We start from the raw sequence: 24,897 nt of genomic DNA, 5'->3' as shown, positions 1-24,897 counted from the left end.
ACGGCAGCAGGCACACACATACACACAGCCCTGCCGCAACACCAACACACGGATGGAAGAGGGAGAAGCAAACAGGAGCGGCACACAAGGCTCCACCGCATGTACATACGGCGAGAGCGGTCCGTCGTGTCTGCACCCCTCACGGAGGGTGCGCACACACACAAGAGGAGATGCAGCGCACACAGCAACACAAAAGCAAAGTAACAATAAAAAAGGAGATCCACGCACACCACGTGGATTGTTGGTCCACGGGAAGTGCAGCCAATATTCACCAAAAAAACAGTTCAGTTGCCGTATGCCTTCGTCCACATTCATCGCAGACCACTTCATGCAGGCACGGCCACCACCGCAGCAGCCGCACGCGCAAAAATAAGCGCAGGGAATGGAATAAAGCAATCAACCATTTATTTGTGTTTCTCTTTGGATGTTGGCAGATATGTGCACATGTTTTTTTCGTTTTGTTTTGTTTTTCCAGAGGATAAACCTTCATGCCTGGATCGTGTGTTGGGGATTCCTGCAGTGTGCACAACCGTTTTCTTCTCTTGAGAATTTTTATTGTGTTGGTGCAGCCAATAATTCGGTTTGTGTTGTTCCTGCTTTTCGCTGGTAAGGTGCTGCAATAGACGTTTGTGTTTCCTTTCGTTGCCGCGGCACATGATTCCTCACCGTTTATTGCGGTGGAAATAAATAATATGTGAGTGGACTCCCACGCACCAGAACGCACGATCGCTCCTATTTATTGGTGCATGGAAGGGCATGTGTGTTTGGTGGTGTCTCGTCCATATATTTTGTGGGTGCACATTCCCCTGCAGGCTGAGGGCGGGATGACGCTCCGTCGCGGTGCACTTCCCTCGCATGCCGCCCACTGTGATTCATCATGCATCACCCTCTCACACATTCCGTGGTGCCACACCGCTGATATTATTGCAGCCGCTGTGACTCCGCGTATTTCACGCATTTGATTGTGCCACAATACATCCGCTCGTGTGGCCGCCGCATCCAAACAGCGGTGCCCAACACCGTGAGCGGCAGTCCACATCCCTGCATGTCCCAACGCAGTGGTGTTTGACTGTCAGCCAGGCGTCAGACAACAGGAGAGTCTTGTGCTGGCAGCACAACACACGGAGCTGCAGTGAATGACTCGGGCGGGGACGCATCTATTCGTCGCAGAGCAGTGAAAAGGAGTCGGGCAAAATAATGCCGGCTGCATTCACGACACCACATCCACAGCCAAAGCATGCGACGTGATGTGTGTTTCATTGGTGCTGTGAAATGCCTGCAGAGGACGTCACTAGTGGAGGCACGCCACCCATGATCAGCGGACAGACAATAATCGGCATGGGAGGCCACAAAAGGCAGCAACGACGCCAGCAGCAGGAGCAGCTCTCTCTCTCTCTCTCTGTTGCCTCCGAGAAGTAAATATTCCACCAGCCACGGCTGACTGTGCCATCGTGACACTCCATGCACGTCGTGGCTGCGCCAACACATCCTGCTCCCTGCAGCGCCTCAAAAGATGCCTCACTCCGTCCACTAAGCGCATCGATGTGGGCCGTGCCTCGGCAGTTCGTGAGGACCACAACGATGTGAGGGTCACCGAGTCGCAGCATGTTTGTTGTGACGTTGTTGCATGGCACCTGCACACACACACACGCAGCGCCTGCATCCATCCCGTTTGCGTTCGCCCTCTGCCGGAGTGGCCACACACACGGGCAGCAGCAAAATCATTTCACCCTCGACGACCCAAAATCAACACCGACATCCCTCGCGACGCAAAGATCTCAGTTGCCAGCACGGGCTTCCTGCCGCTCTGCCATCGACGCTGAAACACGGCACAGTGCACGCACTTATTTTCCTCGTGTGCAGTCAGCCGTTTGCTTCACACATTCTTCGATGGGCTGACGTCCATAAAAGCACGCCACAAAAGGCCACTGTGATCGCACAAGCTATCGCGATGAGCGTCTGTGTGTGCATGCATCCGCTGCTCACACGTGCTAGCAAGCAGCCTGCAGCCGGTGCCCTCGTGCCAGTTCATCGGCTCCAGCACGGAAAGAGAAAATGGCCTATTCCCGATGCACTTATTCCCACCAGCAGTGCCAACACGCTGGTCGCCAGCCGTCATTCCTCAGCACATCCAGAAATGCTGAAAAGTGACGGGGAACTGTCAGCCAGCAATGCCACAATCCCCGCACACATGTCGGCTCCACCAGAGAAGACACACAAAACTACAAACAACACCCCTCACAAGTCTTCCAAACATCATTCCAGCATACTGCGACACGCCAAACAGAAGTAGTCGTCACTCCATGCCCCACGCACGACAGCAGCCCACACTCGGTCAAACAAGTGTTCCTCGGATCAGTGATATACGCGTGCTGCGGTGGGAAGTAAACAAAAGAGACGGGCCGCCAAACCCCAAAAGAGTGCAACGACCGGCCGCAAGTCAACGGAACGCTGCCACTCAAAACAATTCCGTCCTAATGCCCTCGCCTCCCACCTTCTCCCACAAAAGCCCCAAGTGCTGCCAATCAAGCGCGCCGTCCAAGAAAGTCACTGTGCAAGGCCAGGAGGAATCGCAGTGCCTCCTGCTGCCATCCGGGTCCGTTGTGGACGCCATGATGAGTAGAAACGCCCATTGGTGCTTCGAAACGACGCTGCACACCTGCGACGCATCATACGGTTTGAGACGCACGTGCCTCACAAGCACCATAGACGCCCTCGCGCCGTCGGTACGCCCTACATCGTCAAGGAAACAGAGGATACGTCAGGGTGGCAGCAAAGCACCCGCTGGCAATTCACGTCGCAGGCATCATCACAAGCAGCTCCAGCAGCGCTGCAGACCGTGGGGTGACGTGGATCAACTGACGCATGGCGTATGTGGAAAAGAAAAAGACGTGGTGGCTTTACAAGGATACGAGTGGCTGACACTTTTAGAAGGAGAAAGAAAACAATGTGAGAACACACAAAGAGGAATCAGGCCTCCGCAGTCAAAGCAAACCAGAAATCAAAAAAAGTAGGATGGGTGCACTCAACCACAACACAGGCAGAGGATAAAAAATACCAACAACAAAAGCCGAAGCGTGGGGGCGTCCACCCAGCAGTGGGGACGCGCAGCAACAGGTGGGACGACCAGCGCACACACTCTCATTGCTCCCGTAAAGCAAAACACACACACAGGGAGAGAGAGAGAGAGAGAGGTCGCCCACTCAATGCAATGGAAACAAAACAGAAACAGTTACGGTGCTCCGCCCATGCAGCCACGCAGGACGGCAGCGGTGCCGTGTCGTGCAAAAGAGAGCACCAACGGGCCTGCATGGGTGTGCATGCAATATATACAATGGGCACATTATGTGTGTGCTTCGTGGGATGAGGTGAGGGCGAGAGTCCATGCAAGGGGACACACACAGAGAGTGAGAGAAGGACGAGTGTGTGTGCGGGCGGTGCACGGCTCTCTCTCCCTCACTCTCACGCGGCCACCACCGCAGCAGCAGCCGCACACACAACAAGAAGAAGAAGCAAAAGAGGGGAGGTGGTGTGGGAGACCGCGGTGCTGCCGTCACTGTCGCCAGGCGTATTCTTATCATTTGTTGGAGCGGTGGTGAGTGGTATTGCTGTTTGTGGTAGTGCCTCAGTGGCTGTAAAAGCAGGATTCGTATTTTGAGGTTCGGGGTCTTTGTGTGTTTCTTTATGATTGGTCTGTTGAGCATTATCAGCATCCTTACTCGCTACACTCTTTGTATCAGCATCGCCACTTGTAGAGATGGGTGAAGCTGTTGTTTCCACTAAGCTGCTGGCAGCTTCGTCCCTCACCGAATCCGATGTTGCTGTGCCCTCAGTGTTTTGATCTTCTGCGTCATCCTTTGAGGGCGTTTCTTGCCCCAAAAGCTCCTTTTGGGTTTCTGACGGTGACGTTTTGTGCATTTCTCTGTTGAAATTTGTAAGTCTTTTGCTGCTGGGGTTCCTCCTGCTGAATTTGCCGGTGGTGGTGGTGCTTTCTTGGAGTCTCTTTCTTCTTTTTCTCGACTATGTGGGTCTGTTGTGCGTTCTTTTCCTGCGGGCACTATTATTGGTTCGGTTTTTGGTTGTTCTTGTGGAGCTGGTTGCAATGTTGTTGATTGTGTGTCGCTGGAAGGTCCCCCCGTCACTGCGGCCCTCTGCTTGTTCTCCTTTCCAGTTGCACCGCCATTAGCAACTTCATTTCCTGCGGTGTGTGGTTTAATAGAGGAATGGTTTTCTGCATTAGATGTTGACGCCTCTTGTCTATCCAAGTTGGGTTGTGCGGGTGCTGGAGGTTCTGCCGATTGTGACTTAACACTTTCTTCTGAGGAATCCATGCTCAGGGTGGCTGTCGTACCCTTGCCGCCCTGCAAAACATCACCGTCAACGGGATTAGGGGGTGAAAGCGTACCGGCGGAAAAAGAAGCAGATACCATAGATTTAACACCACTTCCAGAAGAACTTCCACTGGGGCCAACAACACCACCAACAGCATTGTCAGCTCCACCACCTTGACTGCCACCGGATACTGCTGGGCCTTCTGGTAAATCCTGTAATTCTGGTGCTGATGGTTTTGGTGATGGTGGTGACTGCAAAGAAAGCGCTTCATTCGACAACAATTGACTGCGTGTTACCGGAGATCCCGCAGGTATCACTGCCAACTTGTTGTCTAGCCCCACAGTTCCACCGCGAGGGGATGAGTTTATTTGCCCCAAATCCGTCCCTTCCAAACGATGCCCCTCGCTTTCCCCATTAGTTTCAGAGCGCGGTGAATCCTGTGAATCTACACCTTCCCCCACAAGTCCATCGGACGCATCAGACTGAAAACCTGCGGATGCTTCTTCACAACCTCCTTCGGCACCGCACCACAGCACGCAGAGGGCACACACCAGCAGCACACGGCCAGTCATCATCATCGCCATCACTCCTGTCACTTGCGTGCAGCCTTCAGCAGAAACTAACACCCCGTCAACGCAGAGCAAAAGCAAAAAAGAAACAAGTCACATAGCCACGCACTGTCCCATCCAGCAACAAATGGCAGCAGCCCAGCAGCGGCATCGCAAACACACCATGAGCCAGTTGAAATCAGTGAAAGGACAAAAACACACAACGCCCCGCACCAAGCAAACAGAAAACACAAAAAAAAGAAATTAGAAACAAAGCGCAGATAAAAAACAGCAATAAAGTAAAAAAAATGAACACACTAAACAAAGGGCTGCACAGTATGGCTCCAGCGCGCACGCACCCATCCTCAAATGTGAATCCACGCAAACAGTTGTGTGCGTGCCATGCATATGAGTGTGTCTGGGTTGCGTTCAACGTGACGGATGCGGTGCACAACGCGGAGCACACAGCACGGCAGCAGAAGCAAGTGAAGCAAAACACAATCATTATTTCCTCTTATTTTATTATATCGAACCACAACACACGCGCACAAATCCCCGCGGTTGAGTGCTGGCACGCACAGCCCGCACACACCTCTTCAGCCCAGAGCGGTGTACGCCAGCGCGGATGCGGCAAGCACCAGCGGGGCACACACCCACGCAGAGCTGCTGAGGCTGCCGTCGATTTCGCGAAGACGTGACGGTGCGCGGGTGGTCGTAGTAGTGGCTGGCGCCTCTGTAGTCGTAGTGCTTGGTGCCTGTGTTGTAGTGGTGGTGGTTGTTGTTGGTGCCTTTGTCGTCGTAGTCGTCGTGGTCGTCGCGGCAGCATCGTTGGCATCTTGATCTGTTTGGTCTGCGGAAGTACTCGTGCGGCTCTGTGGACCTGTCGTACTCCTATCATCTGAGTGTACCGTATCGATAACATCGCCTGACTGCCGTTCCGGAGCTGTCAAACCTTTTCCACCACCTACGTCAGCTTTTCCCTGTTCCGCAGTGGACCCCTTACTTCGCGACTTTGCCGCTGTTGTATCATTTTTATCTTCTGTCGTGCCTTTCTTATCTCCTGTCTGTACCGGCATTTTCGCTTCATTTGATTGCATTACGGCACCGGAAGAAACTAGGGGCACTGGCACGTTTTTTCCCCTGTCCTCACCGGAACCCGTACCTGAACCCGGTTCCTCATCGGGATCGTCCTCCACTTGCGACTCAGAGGACAAAGAACTCAAGCTGGTGGGTTCTTCTACATCTTCAACCCCAGTAACAGCTTGACCTTCAGTGGCCTCCGTAGAATCTGTCGCGCACACGGACGGGCAGCAGCACAGGGCAAGCACCAACAGGGCGCACAGCAAACGGCACGTCGTCATCATCGTGAGTGTGGTCGTTCAGTGGTGTGGAGCTGATCTGCACAGTGAGGGACATGGAGAGCAACAGGGGAGACGAGAGGTGCAGCAGACACACACAGAGGGCACACCACATGAGGAGAGGGCAGCAGCCAGGCATGCACCGTACGCCGCACACCACGCACGACACACACTCCAACCCACGGCAGCAGGCACACACACACACAGCCCTGCCGCAACAACAACACACAGATGGAAGAGGGAGAAGCAAACAGGAGCGGCACACAAGGCTCCACCGCATGTACATGCGGCGAGAGCGGTCCGTCGTGTCTGCACCCCTCACGGAGGGTGCGCACACACACACAAGAAGGTGCAGCGCACACAGCAACACAAAAGCAAAGTAACAATAAAAAAAGGAGATCCCCGCACACCACGTGGATTGTTGGTCCACGGGAAGTGCAGCCAATATTCATCACAAAGCAGCTTGTTATGTTGTTTTGGTTGTATGCTGCTACAATAACGAGTGAGTAGGGCAAGGGCCGTCCGTACAAAAGTGGCAAGTATTCCGTCGCAAACAGGCCGTCGCGCGGGCTGGGGCAGTCCCACACAGTCGCAGTCCCAGTTCCCAACGACGAGGGCATTCCCGCAGTGGATGAGGCGGAGTCTCCCGTGGTCCGTCGGGGGATCAGCAGCCCGTGGCGTCTGTGATGAGGCGGTGGCGGAAGAGCCTGGTCCATCTCGAGTACCCGCGTTTGTGCTTCCTGCGTGTCTTGCCTGCTGGCATGCTTGGCAACTTCGGTGGCGACCTGCGCGCGAGGCACCTGCTAAGAAGACGGTGGCGCCATTGTGGCATCCGCATGGGAGGCCCTCTCAAACTATTATAACGCCAGGCTGAGCACGTCCGGCATGTGCCCTCATACTGTGGACGGACAAGTGCACTCTGCTGCAGGTTGGGCAGGAGGACGTCAATCCGCCGCTCGCCGGTCGACAAGGAGTTGCGGTGCTCACGTCGGGAAGAGGTTCCGGCGGAGGCAGAGGCGGGCCGGTCACCGCAGTGAGGGAGGGACGGCACCACCGACACAGAGGGTTCCTTGTGATCTGCAGGGCGCGTGCAGGCCTGTCGAAGAGTGGGCAGGAGTCGCATCGCACCTGTGCGCAGTGCCGCCACTCGGGGCACGATGTCGGGGTCAACACCAGGAACAAAGTCCTTGCCACACCGACAGGCGCCTGTCACGCGGTGTGCGCGGCTCCCTTTTCCTCCTGCATATCCTTCCATTATAACCTCTTGACGGCGGTAGGGAAGTCCACGTGCCAGGCACTGACGCAGTACTGCGAGAGGGATCGTGCAATCGTGACTTCGTCCTCAGCGGCCTCATTGCGTGGAATACCGCAGTGTCATGGGAAAATATAAAATCCACAGGGTGACCTCGCTCCACCAAGGAAAGCAGCATAATCCAAATTTACTCAGTAACGCGGTCTCGCACGGTCGGTGGGCAACGCGGGGTGCCTCAATTGCCGAGAGGGAGTCCGTTTCCTCCAGCATTCGTGTGGGCGATTGGGATGTTCCCAGACAAGGAGGTATGAGATGTCTAAAAGCATTTTCGATCGCAAGGCAGTCTGCCCTATATGAGCATGCGAGGCTGCCAGCTGCTGCACAATGTACCTCCACAGGGAGATCATTTGTCGTGGTGGAGTCATATAATAGCGCAGCGGATCCAGATGCAAGTGCAGCGAGACATGAAGGGCCGTCCGTCCACAATTCAAAGTCACAATCCCACAAAGAGGAATGAGTACAATAAAAAGCCGTGCGCCTGACATCGTCAGAGGCGTCTTTGGCAAAGAGTGGCTGATAAAATCCCACTCTGTCGCAGATCACAGTGTCCCAGGAAAAAATTCGATGTTGGGCAAGAGGCGCGCAAATGTGGTTGTGGGGTGTCCCAATAATGTCACGGACGCGTGGCAATCCATTAATAACAGCATCTCTCGGAAGCGGGATCGATGTCGCTGTCTTCCCATGCATGGACGGCGGCATAGGTTCCGAGTAGATAGGGGAACGCAAATCCTCGTGATCATGGAAGCGTATATAGCATTCGCATTGTGTGGGTGCACGACGCCAAAGTATCTTACGGAGCGGAAGAATATTGGCTTCCAAATAGACAGATGTGTCTTCCGTAGATGCGCTCAGGCAAAGAATGTTTTGCTACCGTCGCGGTACCGTACTTCCATATTATGGAGGTGAGTGGGGACGAGTCACGGGAGAATTGCCTCGCCATTATGAAATAGCACACTATGAACGTACCCAATCAAAAAGGATCGCATGGTGTGATGGGACGCGCCCGCCTCTGCGACCAGTCGCAGCTGATAGCGGCGTGGCATGGTCTTCTTTGCAGCGGTGGAAGCATGCGTAACACAATTGAGAAGTTGATCAATCGTGTTGCCCAGTAAGCGCACTGGGCATGACTGAATACGTAGGTTCCCGCTAACAAGATGGAGATCGACCATGTCCTCGTCAGACCGTGTGTGTGTGAAGAGATGTAGAATAGAGCAGCTTCGCTCTTATCAACGTTGATTTTTAGGCTGTGCTCGGCAGCCCATGTGGCCACAAGAGACAAGAGCGGTCGCATTGCCGCAGCACAGGCATGGATGTCCGCACCTGAGGCAACAAGTGTGTGTTCGTCAGCGTACATGAAAGCGGAGGTAGAATAGATGCTGCCCAGGCGGCGCAGCAGATCATCCACACAGTAGAGGAAGAGTTGGGGTCCCGGGACGCCGCCTTGCAGTACTCCAGCTGAGGCGAGTTGTTTCCGGGAGTGCTGTTCGCGAGTGCATACCCTAACATAGCGGCCCCGCAGGTAGTTGTGCAGCCAGTGTTTGGTTCGAGGCCAAGGCGCGGAAGTCTGTCAAGCATGCAGAATAAATTCCCATGGTCAGTGGTGTCGAACGCAGTCGGAAAATCAATCAAAACTACGAGCGAGCGATGGCGACGAGGGTGTCGTGTGGGAGCGTCGTCTCCAGGGCGCTCATACTCCACAATGCCAAACTCATTCAATCCACGAGTAATTTATCGATAAGAAGTGCCACCACGTCCGACGTAGAACGCGAAGGTGTAAATCCGAAATTGACGTGGGTGGTGCGGCAATAACGCTGACAGACGGCGGTGAATCATTCCTTCGGTTAACTTTGGTAAAACAGAGAGTGGCGTGATAGGTCTGTGACTCTCTGGACGGCATGGATCCTTCCCAGGCTTGGGGATAGGAATAGCGTCTCCCATTTTCCAGGAGCCACGCAGGCTGCCATTTGCGAAGGAGTTGTGGATCATCGTTCTAAGTGTGCCACGCGCGACGGGCCCGAGACGGTGCAGGAATTCATTCAACATGTCGTCGGGGCCAGGGGCTAAGCCAAGCAAAGAGTCACGGATGGCCACGTCAAGTTCATACGGCGGGAAAGGCCGATCCATTTCCCAGCCACCAGGAACCAAAGGAGTGCAGCGAGCAGCAGCAGCAGTATAAGGCGGTATGGCACGTGAAACCGCACAAAATGACGGACAAGCAGATTTGCCTGTTGCCGAGGCAGAGCGCATACGCGGCCAAGATCAGTGCGGAGCACAACCGATTCCAGAGGATGAGGGTGCGGCGCCGCCATGCCGTGAAGATATCGCCAGCTCGGGCTGGGTGAGGCTCCACGTCTTTTCGCGCGGGCTTCCAAAAGCACAGCGAAGCAACGGCGTAAGGCTTGATTTCGTTCCTCCTTTTTTCGGGTACATTCGGCTCAAAGTATGCTGTCTCCAGGTGAGGCAATGTGTGTGCTTCGTATGCTGCTTCCGCGGCGGACTCGGCTTGTTCCATTTCGTGTGTCCATGTCTTTTTTGGAGCTGTCACGGCCGCCGCGCGGGATTTGGCGCTCAGCTGCTCGTAAGATGCCTCCGCAAAGATCCAACCATGTGGACGCGGTGGCAAGGAGGGTTTCACACAACGATGTAAAAGCAGGCCAGTCCGCTTTACGCAGGGCAAAGGTGGCTTTCTTCCGTCAAGGCAGCGTGTTTGCTAGTCGTGGAGTGCCATCGTCCATCTCTACCAAGTAAGATATTCAGCAGTGGTCCGAGTTTATGTAAGGGGCGAATGTCCAGTGGGAGATGCGTAGGGCGCAATACGCAGTCACGTCAGGGGACGAGGCATTACGATGTGTGATCCGTGTTGCCTGCGCCGGGTCATTTGCCAGCCCAAAATCCATATCGATTAGAACAGCGGCGAAATTATCACCTCCAGTCGTTGATGGTATATGTGACTGTACCAGAGTTCACGATGTAAATTCAGGTCACCCGCGATAATCTCTTCGGGCCCAAGCAACAAACGATATTGATAGATGCGGATTATTGACCAATTGTTGTGTGAGGGTTGAAGAGATTCGCCACGCAAATGCTGGGACAGCCTGGCGGAAATACACGGACAGCAATGGTCTCCAGGAGGTCAGTGCCAGGGAGCGACAGGCGCTCGCACGGTGGAGAGTGGCGCACCAGAACGGCAACACCACCACCGCGCCCAGTGCGGGCCTGAAGGTAGTCATCATGGCCAGATAATTTCGTCGCAACGTCACCACGGTTACTTATTTCCTGCAGAAGAACGATGTCAGGTCGACGCTGCTCCAATCGCGCAGCAAATGCAATCTTTTTCACGGACGAGAGGCCTGCAATGTTAGGCTGCCTAATATTGATGAAGCCATCCACCTCGGGCCATGGTTCTTGTGGACGTCACCGCCACGGGTGATATCAACGGAGTGACCGCTGCGAAACGGTCGTGCAGTTCTGTCCGACAGTCTGCAGGCAAACCGCCTCACCTCCCCACACCGGGCATGGCGTGAAACCTTCTCGAGGGGTGAAGTCACCTTGGTCTCCGTCGTGCTCGCAGCAACGCCCTGCTGCGGAGTTCCTATACACAACCAAAGCCTCAACACCGCGACAAGGTGCAACATCATCGCTGGGGACCGTGGATACTCGCAACGGATGGCGGTGTCGACGTCCCCACTTCAGCCGGGATTGGCATACTGCTCTCATCCCTGCATTCCTCGAAGATAATAGAAAATGTCGGTACCAACTGCGGTACACGCCCATGCAGCCGCACGACGGAGTCCCGTGCACTGCTCCCGGCCATGGAAAGGCTGAGTGTCCATCGTATCCAGCACAGGCAAAAACCCTGCTTGTGGTGACAGACAGTCAGTCTCTTCTAGCCGCCGTCACCAAGGGCCCGCACAGTCATACCGACTGGATGGAGGATCGGCTCTGGCAGCGTCTCTTGTCGCTGACGCGTGCCGGCTGATCCGTGCACCTGCAGTTTTGCTACGAACATCGCGGAGTACATGTTAACGAGCCTGCAGATCATTAGACGAAGACCACGGCAACCGGACATTACACGGAACATGGAATAGCACCCATATGGCACACGGACCTGCTGCCATGCATTAACACCCAGCTCACCAACAAGTGGCGTAGCACCATGCATCAGGACACCCACCACTACCTGCTTGGCGGCGCCAGGCCATCAGATCCAGACGGCAAGCACCTGATTACTCAGGAAGCCCTCGACCAACAGGAACGGACAAACATTGCATGAGCAGGGTGCGGGGAATCCGAGCTCTGGGGTCGCCTGTACTGGACTGTGAGAGACTGCACGAGCCAACGCCGTTTCCGCAACACCTCACCGGAACAGTCCGCTCTCATGCGCTCCAACAATGATCCCACTGCACCGGGACGGAAGCTGTTCCCCCGACGACAAGGGAGGCCGGCGCACCGCCTGTGGAGAGACGGCCCTCCACACAGCGTCGGAAGAAGAAATGCCCGCACTGTGACGCCACACTGGTGGGACACACGAACCACATCAGCCACTATCGGTGCCTTCATCCGGAACGCCCTCCACCGCTTCCCGACCTCCACCGCGATTGCTGCGACACGGTCTTCCCCACACAAAAAAAGCACCGCAGAGAAATCGCTGTGCACAAAACCCAGACGCTGATCGGCACCGCAGCAGCAGTGCCAGGAGACAATCACTGCTACCGCAGGATCAGCCAGCCTCCACAAGCGCAACAATTAGCCCGAAGAAAACACTGCACCATCTGCTTCCGGAATTTACAGACGCTCTGGCTGTGCGCCAACGGCTGGGCATTAAGAAGGACCTTTGCACCGAAAGGTTCTCCCAATGGCAGCTGCCTCATAGCAGGAAACTCATGTCGCTGCTCGACCACCTCCTCGGCACCCTGGTGACATCGTGTGGCTAGACAGGTCGGTAAGAGCACGGAAAAATAATAATAATGAGCATTCCCGCCACTATACAGACGTGGTGCATCTTGCGATCCCGCTGGCGGCTCTCCTGTCCCACCGCTGTTTTTGCGCAAGAGGTCACCACAGTCATTTTTGTGGTTTGGTCGGCTTCGTGTTGCGCTCCGGGTTCTCCTTCATCGCCCTGCGGTGCTTCCTTCGCCGTCCCTGGCACCTGTGACTGTCCCATGACGGTTTGTTCCGAGGCCTGACTGCCCTGGGAGGTCCTCCCGCCACCAGCATGCACTCCACCTGCTGCCTGCTGAGATGCGTCGGAGCATGGGGATGCTGTGCCTGCAGCGTGCCCTCCGCCCAAAGACTCCGGTCCACTTGCACGCATCCAAGCAGCAGACGCGCTGCCAGTGCCGGACGGATTGCAAGTGTTACCTCGCAGTGGGTCGCTGCTGGATTGGCCCTGCCTCGTCGGAGCAGTGAGTGGTCCTGCCGAGGTGGGATTGTGGCCCTCACCCGCGGTGCTTCCTCTACCCTCCTCGTCTTCCTGATTGCTATTGTCCTCAGAGTTCACATTCCCCTTTCGTCCAGAGCCACCGGCCACGGGTCCACCTTCCGCAGCCATCACAGCTTCCGCGTGCCCAGCAGTCACCGCGCCATCACCAGCGGGCCGCACACGCACTCCGTCGCAGCAGCCGTCACTCACACGCACGAGCAGCTGCGCATCACTGCAGGAGCCAACAGGACGCAGAGCACACGGCCAGTCATCATCACAAACAGTGGAGTCGCCTAACGCTGCGGAGCCAACCTGCGATAGCATGTGAAAACAAAGAGAGAGACACAGCCGATACACCACGCACAGCCACCGCACAGCAACAAATGGCAGCACCCCAGAAGCAGCAGCGCACACACCACGAGACACATGGAATCAGTACGATTGCAGAGCTCGCACACCGCACCGCAAACCACAAGTTTAAAAAGCAATAAAAAACAATAATTAAAAAACAGAAATTAAAAAAAGAAAAGAAAAACAAACCCAGGGCTCCAGTGCGCATGCACATGAGTGTGTCCGCGATACGTTCAACGTGACGGATGCGGGGCACAACGCGGAGCACACAGCACGGCAGCAGAAGCAAGTGAAGCAAAACACAATCATTATTTTCTCTTATTTATACAGTGGACCACACATACGCGCACAAATCCCCGCGGTTGAGTGCTGGCACGCACAGCCCGCACGCAATTCTTCAGCCCAGAGTGGTGTACGCCAGCGCGGATGCGGCAAGCACCAGCGGGGCACACACCCACGCAGAGCTGCTGAGGCTGCCGTCGATTTCGCGAAGACGTGACGGTGTGCGGGTGGTCGACACAGCTGGCGCCTCTGTAGTCGTAGTACTTGGTGCCTCTGGCGCAGTGGTGGTGGTCGTCGTGGTTGGTGCCTTTGTTGTAGTCGGTGGTTTTGTTGTGGTCGTCGTCGTGGTTGGTGGTTTTGTCCCTGACGTGTCTTCCGCTTCCTTAACTATTTTTCCTGAGGACGTACTCGTGCTACGCGTCGTCTCTGTCTTACTGTCCTTATCGTCTGTCTGTACCTCAATGGGCTCGGCATTTACTTGCGGTACCGTAACGGTCGGACTTCCTCCATATCCGGCATTATTTCGCGGTTGCTCAGCGGACCCGTTACTTTGCATCCCTGGCTGACCGGTCCCCTGTGGTGCTCCCTCTGTTGCAGGAGTCGATTGACCGTTGACGGCTTCAGGAGATTCAGGCTTAGTTGGTACCGGTGTTGTATTCGTCTGTGAAGAAGCGGCAGGCTGAATTTCTGAAACGCACACGGACGGGCAGCAGCACAGGGCAAGCACCAACAGGGCGCACAGCAGACGGCACGTCATCATCATCGTGAGTGTGGTCGTTCAGTGGTGTGGAGCTGATCTGCACAGTGAGGGACATGGAGAGCAACAGGGGAGACGAGAGGTGCAGCAGACACACACAGAGGGCACACCACATGAGGAGAGGGCAGCAGCCAGGCATGCACCGTACGCCGCACACCACGCACGACACACACTCCAACCCACGGCAGCAGGCACACACACACACAGCCCTGCCGCAACACCAACACACAGATGGAAGAGGGAGAGGCAAACAGGAGCGGCACACAAGGCTCCACCGCATGTGCATGCGGCGAGAGCGGTCCGTCGTGTCGGCACCCCTCACGGAGGGTACGCACACACACGAGAAGGTGCAGCGCACACAACAACACAAAAGCAAAGTAACAATAAAAAAAGGAGATCCCCGCACACCACGCGGATTGTTGGTCCACGGGAAGTGCAGCCAATATTCACCACAAAGCAGCTTATTATCTTGTTTTGGTTGTATGCTGCTACAATAACGAGTGAGTAGCGCAAGGGCCGTCCGTACAGAAGTGGCAAGTATTCCGTCGCAAACGGGCCGTCGTGCGGGCTGGGGCAGTCCCACACAGTCGCAGTCCCAGTTCCCAACGACGAGGGCATTCCCGCAGTGGATGAGGCAGAGTCTCCCGTGGTCCGTCGGGGGATCAGCAGCCCGTGGCGTCCGTGATGAGGCGGTGGCGGAAGAGCCTGGTCCATCTCGAGTTCCCGCGTTTGTGCTTCCTGCGTGTCTTGCCTGCTGGCATGCTTGGCAACTTCGGTGGCGACCTGCGCGCGAGGCACCTGTTAAGACGGTGGCGCCATTGTGGCATCCGCATGGGAGGCCCTCGCAAACTATCGGAACGCCAGGCTGAGCACGTCCGGCATGTGCCCTCATACTGTGGACGGACAAGTGCACTCTGCCGCAGGTTGGGCAGGAGGACGTCAATCCGCCGCTCGCTGGCAGGCAAGGAGTTGCGGTGCTCACGTCGGGAAGAGGTTCCGGCGGAGGCAGAGGCGGGCCGGTCACCGCAGTGAGGGAGGGACGGCACCACCGACACAGAGGGTTCCTTGTGATCTGCAGGGCGTGTGCAGGCCTGTCGAAGAGTGGGCAGGAGTCGCATCGCGCCTGTGCGCTGTGCCGCCACTCGGGAACCGATGTCCGGGTCAACACCAGGAACAGAGCCCTCGCCACACCGACAGGCGCCTGTCAAGCGGTGTGCGCGGCTTCCTTTTCCTCCTGGACATCCTTCCATTATAACCTATTGACGGCGGTAAGGAAGTCCACGTGCCAGGCAGTGACGCAGTCCTGCGAGACGGATCGTGCAATCGTGACTTCGTCCTCAGCGGCCTCATTGCGTGGAATACCGCAGTGTCATGGGAAAATATAAAATCCACAGGGTGACCTCGCTTCACCAAGGAAAGCAGCATAATCCAAATTTGCTCAGTAACGCGGTCTCGCACGGTCGGTGGGCAACGCGGGGTGCCTCAATTGCCGAGAGGGAGTCCGTTTCCTCCAGCATTCGTGTGGGCGATTGGGATGTTCCCAGACAAGGAGGTATGAGATGTCTAAAAACATTTTCGATCGCAGGGCAGTCTGCCCTATATGAGCATGCGAGGCTGCCAGCTGCTGCACAATGTACCTCCACAGGGAGATCATTTGTCGTGGTGGAATCATATAATAGCGCAGCGGATCCAGATGCGAGTGCAGCGAGATATGAAGGGCCGTCCGTCCACAATTCAAAATCACAATCCCCCAAAGAGGAATGAGTACAATCAAAAGCCGTGCGCCTGACATCTTCAGAGGCGTCTTTGGCAAACAGTGGCTGATAAAATCCCACTCTGTCGCAGATCACAGTGTCTCAGGAAAAAATTCGATGTTGGGCAAGAGGCGCGCAAATGTGGTTGTGGGGTGTCCCAATAATGTCACAGACGCGTAGCAATCCATTAATAACAGCATCTCTCGGAAGCGGGATTGATGTCGCTGTCTTCCCATGCATGGACGGCGGCATACATTCCGAGTAGATAAGGGAACGCAAATCCTCGTGATCATGGAAGCGTATATAGCGTTCGTATTGTGTGAGTGCACGACGCCAGAGCATCTTACGGAGCGGAAGAATATTGGCTTCCAAATAGACAGATGTGTCTTCCGTAGATGCACTCAGGCAAAGAATGTTTTGCTACCGTCGCGGTACCGTACTTCCATATTATGGAGGTGAGTGGGGACGAGTCACGGGACACTTGCCTCGCCATTATGAAATAGCACACCATGAACGTACCCAATCAAAAAGGATCGCATGGTGTGATGGGACGCGCCCGCCTCTGCAACCAGTCGCAGCTGATAGCGGCGTGGCATGGTCTTCTTTGAAGCGGTGGAAGCATGCGTAACAAAATTAAGAAGTCGATCGAACGTGTTGCCCAGTAAGCGCACTGGGAATGACTGAATACGTAGGTTCCCGCTAACAAGATGGAGATCGACCATGTCCTCGTCAGACCGTGTGTGTGTGAAGAGATGTAGAATAGAGCAGCTTCGCTCTTATCAACGTTGATTTTTAGGCTGTACTCGGCAGCCCATGTGGCCACAAGAGACAAGAGCGGTCGCATTGCCGCAGCACAGGCATGGATGTCCGCACCTGAGGCAAAAAGTGTGTGTTCGTCAGCGTACATGAAAGCGGAGGCAGAATAGATGCTGTCCAGGCGGCGCAGCAGATCATCCACACAGTGGAGGAAGAGTTGGGGTCCCGGGACGCCGCCTTGCGGTACTCCAGCTGAGGCGAGTTGTTTCCGGGAGTGCTGTTCGCAAGTGCATACCCTAACATAGCGGCCCCGCAGGTAGTTGTGCAGCCAGCGTTTGGTTCGAGGGCAAAGGCACGGAACTCTGTCAAGCATGCAGAATAATTTCCCATGGTCAGTGGTGTCGAACGCAGTCGGAAAATCAATCGAGACCACAAGCGATGGCGACGAGCGTGTCGTGTGGGAGCGTCGTCTCCAGGGCGCTCATACTCCACAATGCCAAACTCATTCAATCCACGAGTAATTTATCGATAACAAGTGCCACCACGTCCGACGTAGAACGCGGAGGTGCAAATCCAAAATTGACGTGGGTGGTGTGGCAATAACGCTGACAGACGGCGGTGAATCACTCCTTCGGTTAACTTTAGTAAAACAGAGAGCAGCGTAAAAAGTCCGTAACTCTCTGGGCGGCATGGATCCTTCCCAGGCTTGGGGATAGGAATAGCGTCTCCCATTTTCCAGGAGCCAGGCAGGCTGCCATTTGCGAAGGAGTTGTGGATCATCGTTCTAAGTGTGCCACGCGCGACGGGCACAAAACGATGCAGGAATTCATTCAACATGTCGTCGGGGCCAGGGGCTGAGCCAAGCAAAGAGTCACGGATGGTCACGTCAAGTTCATACAGCGGAAAGGCCGATCCATTTCCCAGCCACCAGAAACCAAAGGAGTGCAGCGAGCAGCAGCAGCAGTATAAGGCGGTACGGCACGTGAAACCGCACAAAATGACGGACAAGCAGATTTGCCTGTTGCCGAGGCAGGGCGCATACGCGGCCAAGATCAGTGCGGAGCACAACCGATTCCAGAGGATGAGGGTGCGGCGCCGCCATGCCGTGAAGATATCGCCACCTCGGGCTGGGTGAAGCTCCACGTCTTTTCGCGCGGGCTTCCAAAAGCACAGCGAAGCAACGGCGTAAGGCTTGATTTCGTTCCTCCTTTTTTTCGGGTACATTCGGCTCAAAGTAGGCTGTCTCCGGGTGAGGCAATGTGTGTGCTTCGTGTGCTGCTTCGGCGGCGGACTCGGCTTGTTCCATTTCGTGTGTCCATGTCTTTTTTGGAGCTGTCACGGCTGCCGCGCGGGATATGGCGCTCAGCTGCTCGTAAGATGCCTCCGCAAAGATCCAACCATGTGGACGCGGTGGCAAGGAGGGTTTCACACAACGATGTAAAAGCAGGCCAGTCCGCTTTACGCAGGGCAAAGGTGGCTTTCTTCCGTCAAGGCAGCGTGTTTGCTAGTCGTGGAGTGCCATCGTCCATCTCTACCAAGTAAGATATTCAGCAGTGGTCCGAGTTTATGTAATGGGCGAATGTCCAGTGGGAGATGCGTAGGGCGCAATACGCAGTCACGTCAGGGGACGAGGCATTACGATGTGTGATCCGTGTTGCCTGCGCCGGGTCATTTGCCAGCCCAAAATCCATATCGATTAGAACAGCGGCGAAATTATCACCTCCAGTCGTTGATGGTATATGTGACTGTCCCAGAGTTCACGATGTAAATTCAGGTCACCCGCGATAATCTCTTCGGGCCCAAGCGACAAACGATATTGATAAATGCGGATTATCGACCAATTGTTGTGGGGGGGTTGTAGAGATTCGCCACGCAAATGCTGGGACAGCCTGGTGGAAATACACGGGCAGCAATGGTCTCCAGGAGGTCAGTGCCAGGGAGCGACAGGCGTCCACACGGTGAAGAGTGGCGCACCAGAACGGCAACACCACCACCGCGCCCAGTGCGGGCCTGAAGGTAGTCATTATGGCCAGATAATTTCGTCGCAACGTCACCACGGTTACTTATTTCCTGCAGAAGAACGATGTCAGGTGGACGCTGCTCCAATCGCGCAGCAAATGCAATATTTTTCACGGACGAGAGGCCTGCAATGTTAAGCTGCCTAATATTGATGAAGCCATCCACCTCGGGCCATGGTTCTTGTGGACGTCACCGCCACGGGTGATATCAACGGAGTGACCGCTGCGAAACGGTCGTGCAGTTCTGTCCGACAGTCTGCAGGCAAACCGCCTCACCTCCCCACACCGGACATGGCGTGAAACCTTCTCGAGGGGTGAAGTCACCTTGGTCTCCGTCGTGCTCGCAGCAACGCCCTGCTGCGGAGTTCCTATACGCAACCAAAGCCCCAACACCGCGACAAGGTGCAACATCATCGCTGGGGACCGTGGATACTAGCAACGGATGGCGGTGTTGACGTCCCCAATTCAGCAGCGATTGGCATACTGCTCTCATCCCTGCATTCCTCGAAGATAATAGAAAATGTCGGTACCAACTGCGGTACACGCCCATGCAGCCGCACGACGGAATCCCGTGCACTGCTCCCGGCCATGGAAAGGCTGAGTGTCCATCGTATCCAGCACAGGCGAAAACCCTGCTTGTGGTGACAGACAGTCAGTCTCTTCTAGCCGCCGTCACCAAGGGCCCGCACAGTCATACCGACTGGATGGAGGATCGGCTCTGGCAGCGTCTCTTGTCGCTGACGCGTGCCGGCTGATCCGTGCACCTGCAGTTTTGCTACGAACATCGCGGAGTACATGTTAACGAGCCTGCAGATCATTAGACGCAGACCACGGCAACCGGACATTACACGGAACATGGAATAGCACCCATATGGCACACGGACCTGCTGCCATGCATTAACACCCAGCTCACCAACAAGTGGCGTAGCACCATGCATCAGGACACCCACCACTACCTGCTTGGCGGCGCCAGGCCATCAGATCCAGACGGCAAGCACCTGATTACTCAGGAAGCCCTCGACCAACAGGAACGGACAAACACTGCATGAGCAGGGTGCGGGGAATCCGAGCTCTGGGGTCGCCTGTACTGGACTGTGAGAGACTGCACGAACCAACGCCGTTTCCGCAACATCTCACCGAAACACTCCGCTTTCATGCGCTCCAACAATGATCCCACTGCACCGGGACGGAAGCTGTTCCCCCGACGACAAGGGAGGCCGGCGCACCGCCTGTGGAGAGACGGCCCTCCACACAGCGTCGGAAGAAGAAATGCCCGCACTGTGATGCCACACTGGTGGGACACAAGAACCACATCGGCCACTGTCGGTGCCTTCATCCGGAACGCCCTCCACCGCTTCCCGACCTCCACCGCGATTGCTGCGACACGGTCTTCCCCACACAAAAAAAGCACCGCAGAGAAATCGCTGTGCACAAAACCCAGACGCTGATCGGCACCGCAGCAGCAGTGCCAGGAGACAATCACTGCTACCGCAGGATCAGCCAGCCTCCACAAGCGCAACAATTAGCCCGAAGAAAACACTGCACCATCTGCTTCCGGAATTTACAGACGCTCTGGCTGTGCGCCAACGGCTGGGCATTAAGAAGGACCTTTGCACCGAAAGGTTCTCCCAATGGCAGCTGCCTCATAGCAGGAAACTCATGTCGCTGCTCGACCACCTCCTCGGCACCCTGGTGACATCGTGTGGCTAGACAGGTCGGTAAGAGCACGGAAAAATAATAATAATGAGCATTCCCGCCACTATACAGACGTGGTGCATCTTGCGATCCCGCTGGCGGCTCTCCTGTCCCACCGCTGTTTTTGCGCAAGAGGTCACCACAGTCATTTTTGTGGTTTGGTCGGCTTCGTGTTGCGCTCCGGGTTCTCCTTCATCGCCCTGCGGTGCTTCCTTCGCCGTCCCTGGCACCTGTGACTGTCCCATGACGGTTTGTTCCGAGGCCTGACTGCCCTGGGAGGTCCTCCCGCCACCAGCATGCACTCCACCTGCTGCCTGCTGAGATGCGTCGGAGCATGGGGATGCTGTGCCTGCAGCGTGCCCTCCGCCCAAAGACTCCGGTCCACTTGCACGCATCCAAGCAGCAGACGCGCTGCCAGTGCCGGACGGATTGCAAGTGTTACCTCGCAGTGGGTCGCTGCTGGATTGGCCCTGCCTCGTCGGAGCAGTGAGTGGTCCTGCCGAGGTGGGATTGTGGCCCTCACCCGCGGTGCTTCCTCTACCCTCCTCGTCTTCCTGATTGCTATTGTCCTCAGAGTTCACATTCCCCTTTCGTCCAGAGCCACCGGCCACGGGTCCACCTTCCGCAGCCATCACAGCTTCCGCGTGCCCAGCAGTCACCGCGCCATCACCAGCGGGCAGCACACGCACTCCGTCGCAGCAGCCGTCACTCACACGCACGAGCAGCTGCGCATCACTGCAGGAGCCAACAGGACGCAGAGCACACGGCCAGTCATCATCACAAACAGTGGAGTCGCCTAACGCTGCGGAGCCAACCTGCGATAGCATGTGAAAACAAAGAGAGAGACACAGCCGCTACACCACGCACAGCCACCGCACAGCAACAAATGGCAGCACCCCAGCAGCAGCAGCGCACACACCACGAGACACATGGAATCAGTACGATTGCAGAGCTCGCACACCGCACCGCAAACCACAATTTTAAAAAGTAATAAAAAACAATAATTAAAAAACAGAAATTAAAAAGAAAAGAAAAACAAACCCAGGGCTCCAGTGCGCATGCTTATGAGTGTGTCCGCGATGCGTTCAACGTGACGGATGCGGGGCACAACGCGGAGCACACAGCACGGCAGCAGAAGCAAGTGAAGCAAAACACAATCATTATTTTCTCTTATTTATACAGTGAACCACACATACGCGCACAAATCCCCGTGATTGGGTGCTGGCACGCACAGCCCGCACACACCTCTTCAGCCCACAGTGGTGTACGCCAGCGCGGATACGGCAAGCACCAGCGGGGCACACACCCACGCAGAGCTGCTGAGGCTGCCGTCGATTTCGCGAAGACGTGACGGTGCGCGGGTGGTCGACACAGCTGGCGCCTCTGTAGTCGTAGTACTTGGTGCCTCTGGCGCAGTGGTGGTCGTCGTGGTTGGTGCCTGTGTGGTGGTGGTCGTCGTGGTTGTCTGAGCAGAAGTTTCAGACTCCTTATTTGTTTGTTCTGCGGATGGTTCAGTGCGACTTTGTTGCTCTTTCGTACCCTCTGTCAATGATTTATTTGGCTCGGTATTTACTTTTGGTCCCAGACCTGCCGTACTGGTAGATCCTGTTCCCTCTTCGCCACCATTTCCCGGCGTTGCAACTGACCCCAAACTTGACGACCCTGTCGAACCGGCGGTCCCTTGTGATGGATCTGGTGGTGAAGGCAGTGGAACGACACCTACATTATTTTTGAGTGTGGACTTCTCCTTGGGGACTGATGCCGGGGGTGTGGTCGCCGTGGTCGTCTGGGAAGAAGTGGCGGCAGCTTGAGACTGAGTGTCTGCCACGCACACGGACGGGCAGCAGCACAGGGCAAGCACCAACAGGGCGCACAGCAGACGGCACGTCATCATCATCGTGAGTGTGGTCGTTCAGTGGTGTGGAGCTGATCTGCACAGTGAGGAACATGGAGGGCAACAGGGGAGACGAGAGGTGCGGCAGACACACACAGAGGGCACACCACATGAGGAGAGGGCAGCAGCCAGGCATGCACCGTACGCCGCACACCACACACGACACACACTCCAATCCACGGCAGCAGGCACACACACACACACAGCCCTGCCGCAACACCAACACACAGATGGAAGAGGAAGAAGCAAACAGGAGCGGCACACAAGGCTCCACCGCATGTACATAAGGCGAGAGCGGTCCGTCGTGTCTGCACCCCTCACGGAGGGTGCGCACACACTCAAGAAGGTGCAGCGCACACAACAACACAAAAGCAAAGTAACAATAAAAAAGTAGATCCCCGCACACCACGTGGATTGTTGGTCCACGGGAAGTGCAGCCAATATTCACCACAAGCAGTTCATTTGCAGTAGGCCTTCGTCCACATTCATCGCACTCCACGTCATGCAGGCCCGGCCACCATCACAGGAGCAGCTGCTGCACGCGCAACAAGAAACAAGAAAGGGAGGTGGTGTGGGAGACTACGGTGCTGCTGTCACTGTCGCCAGGCGAAGCTGTGTGTATATTGTTAGTGGCGGTGGCGGTGTCCCTCTTGAACCCCTCACTGTGGCCTGCGGGGGTAACTGTGCCGGCTGATGTACCTTCGGTTTTGTTGTTGCATTCTTCTTCTCCACTTCTTCTGTGGAGGGTTCGTCGTCCTCTCCGTTCAGATGGCTCGCATTATGATTGGTCGTGGTGCTGCTGGCGGCGGCGTTAAACTCTGCAGCTGGAAGAAATGCGGTGCTGTTGTCAGCCTCGGCAGCAGGCGCTTTGTCTCCACGCTGGCGGTCTTCTATTTTCTCTGCAGCGTCAGAAAGTGGAGGCTGTTTGGAAATCTCCTGCACGGTGCATTCCTCCTTCCAATCTAATGCAGCAAAGCTGCCATCTGAAAAGGACGATGACTGCGATGGCCTCTCGTAAACGGGAGATGGTGCATGCTGCACGGTGTCTTGGCGTGCTGCAACTTCTTTCCTTTCTGCCTCATCTCCACCAGCTGCTTCTACTGCAACTTCTCCTCCCGATTCTTCTTGTGGTGCATCACCCGGTACTTGTGCAGAAGTTGTGTTTAAACCCACATCGTGTTTTGGCGTTACCCTCGCCATTCTCTGGCCATGAAACTTCATGTCGGCTGTCAGACCCTTCTGCCCCTTGCGGCGGTTCCTGCCCCCGCTGTTTGTCTTATTTGTTCGCCCCGGTACTGCGGCTGGTTTTGTTGGTAGTGATCCTTTTCGCCCCCCAATGGCAGGCTGTGTTGGGGGCTGGGCTCCTCCCTCTGTCCCACCGCCCTCCGATGACTCAGCGACTTTCAACTTTTCATCCTGAGCGGATTCGTTTTCCGGACTGCCGGTGGCGCGACTGCCATCCGAAGAGGGCAATGCTCGATCCCTTTGGGGCGCGAGTTCCAGGCGCCCCACCGTGACAGGAGCCATCAGCATCCGAGCCTTGCCTTTTGAACCATTCACAGTTGACTCCTCCCGCTGTCCAACTCCACTCAATGCGCCGTGTGACTCCGACACATTCGTTTTCATTTCGGGCGGCAAATAACGCCATCCCGCTGATCCTCCACATACTGCCGGTGCCGCTGGTGGCGCTCCGCCTTGTCTTTTCCTCGTTCTAACGGCAGGCGATCTACGCGGCTGGTGACGCATCTCGTTGAGTGTTCATTGGATTGCAGCATACCCCCTTATCCTCAGCGGTGTCAGCAGCAACAGCAATCCCTTGGCGCCTCCAACGACGACGGCCATCCAATTACGCACGCATTCCTCCACGGCGGACGCATTCGCCCTTCCTCCTGTCCTTCTGCGGACATCCATCGCGCACTCCCTCCGCAGCTGAGCACACCACCGCGAGAGCGAATACTCACCCGTACCGCTATCGCCACCACAGCACGCAGAGGACACACACCAGCAGCACACGGCCAGTCATCATCGCCATCACTCCTGTCACTTACGTGCAGCCTTCAGCAAAAGTAACTCCCCTTAAACAGAGGGGAAAAGCAAAAAGATAGACACAGCCGCTACACCACGCACACCGGCAGCACCCCAGCAGCAGCAGCGCACACACCACGAGACAGATGGAATCAGTACGATTGCAGAGCTCGCACACCGCACCGCAAACCACAAGTTTAAAAAGCAATAAAAAACAATAATTAAAAAACAGAAATTAGAAAGAAAAGAAAAACAAACCCAGGGCTCCAGTGCGCATGCTTATGAGTGTGTCCGCGATGCGTTCAACGTGGCGGATGCGGGGCACAACGCGGAGCACACAGCACGGCAGCAGAAGCAAGTGAAGCAAAACACAATCATTATTTCCTCTTATTT

The 24,897-nt window shown here is 55.7% G+C and overlaps 7 protein-coding genes and 1 pseudogene across 7 annotated transcripts, besides 9 other annotated features; all 8 read right to left on the bottom strand.

Annotated features, from left to right (window-relative positions):
* Window positions 1-319: part of a sequence feature (heterozygous, Esmeraldo-like haplotype) that runs on past the window's edge.
* Window positions 320-4,313: a sequence feature (areas not merged during assembly with more than two copies in the genome that could not be assigned to a particular haplotype).
* Window positions 3,462-4,916, bottom strand: Tc00.1047053509525.360 (annotated as a pseudogene).
* Window positions 4,314-5,208: a sequence feature (heterozygous, non-Esmeraldo-like haplotype).
* Window positions 5,209-22,003: a sequence feature (areas not merged during assembly with more than two copies in the genome that could not be assigned to a particular haplotype).
* Window positions 5,477-6,244, bottom strand: Tc00.1047053509525.350 (mucin TcMUCII, putative; the record flags this gene model as incomplete). The annotated part of the gene is made up of 1 exon (XM_815731.1): window positions 5,477-6,244. One exon carries the CDS (start codon window positions 6,242-6,244, stop codon window positions 5,477-5,479), a length of 768 nt encoding a protein of 255 aa, XP_820824.1.
* Window positions 5,640-5,716: a microsatellite.
* On the bottom strand, window positions 6,903-7,493 carry Tc00.1047053509525.340 (uncharacterized protein; the record flags this gene model as incomplete). The annotated part of the gene is made up of 1 exon (XM_815730.1): window positions 6,903-7,493. The coding sequence occupies one exon, from the start codon at window positions 7,491-7,493 to the stop codon at window positions 6,903-6,905; it is 591 nt and encodes a 196-aa protein (XP_820823.1).
* On the bottom strand, window positions 12,481-13,296 carry Tc00.1047053509525.330 (uncharacterized protein; the record flags this gene model as incomplete). Its single annotated transcript, XM_815729.1, has 1 exon — window positions 12,481-13,296. The coding sequence occupies one exon, from the start codon at window positions 13,294-13,296 to the stop codon at window positions 12,481-12,483; it is 816 nt and encodes a 271-aa protein (XP_820822.1).
* Tc00.1047053509525.320 (mucin TcMUCII, putative) lies at window positions 13,721-14,368 on the bottom strand (the record flags this gene model as incomplete). Its single annotated transcript, XM_815728.1, has 1 exon — window positions 13,721-14,368. One exon carries the CDS (start codon window positions 14,366-14,368, stop codon window positions 13,721-13,723), a length of 648 nt encoding a protein of 215 aa, XP_820821.1.
* Tc00.1047053509525.280 (uncharacterized protein) lies at window positions 20,597-21,412 on the bottom strand (the record flags this gene model as incomplete). Its single annotated transcript, XM_815727.1, has 1 exon — window positions 20,597-21,412. The coding sequence occupies one exon, from the start codon at window positions 21,410-21,412 to the stop codon at window positions 20,597-20,599; it is 816 nt and encodes a 271-aa protein (XP_820820.1).
* Window positions 21,579-21,625: a sequence feature (T-rich).
* Window positions 21,835-22,482, bottom strand: Tc00.1047053509525.270 (mucin TcMUCII, putative; the record flags this gene model as incomplete). Its single annotated transcript, XM_815726.1, has 1 exon — window positions 21,835-22,482. The coding sequence occupies one exon, from the start codon at window positions 22,480-22,482 to the stop codon at window positions 21,835-21,837; it is 648 nt and encodes a 215-aa protein (XP_820819.1).
* Window positions 22,004-22,911: a sequence feature (heterozygous, non-Esmeraldo-like haplotype).
* Window positions 22,912-24,609: a sequence feature (areas not merged during assembly with more than two copies in the genome that could not be assigned to a particular haplotype).
* Tc00.1047053509525.260 (uncharacterized protein) lies at window positions 23,059-24,225 on the bottom strand (the record flags this gene model as incomplete). Its single annotated transcript, XM_815725.1, has 1 exon — window positions 23,059-24,225. The coding sequence occupies one exon, from the start codon at window positions 24,223-24,225 to the stop codon at window positions 23,059-23,061; it is 1,167 nt and encodes a 388-aa protein (XP_820818.1).
* Window positions 24,610-24,897: part of a sequence feature (heterozygous, Esmeraldo-like haplotype) that runs on past the window's edge.

Source organism: Trypanosoma cruzi, genomic scaffold (assembly GCF_000209065.1).
Source record: "Trypanosoma cruzi strain CL Brener 1047053516095 genomic scaffold, whole genome shotgun sequence".
Classification (NCBI taxonomy): Eukaryota; Euglenozoa; class Kinetoplastea; order Trypanosomatida; family Trypanosomatidae; genus Trypanosoma; species Trypanosoma cruzi.
Note: the sequence above shows the minus strand (reverse complement) of the source record. Positions and strands in the feature narration are given on the sequence as shown.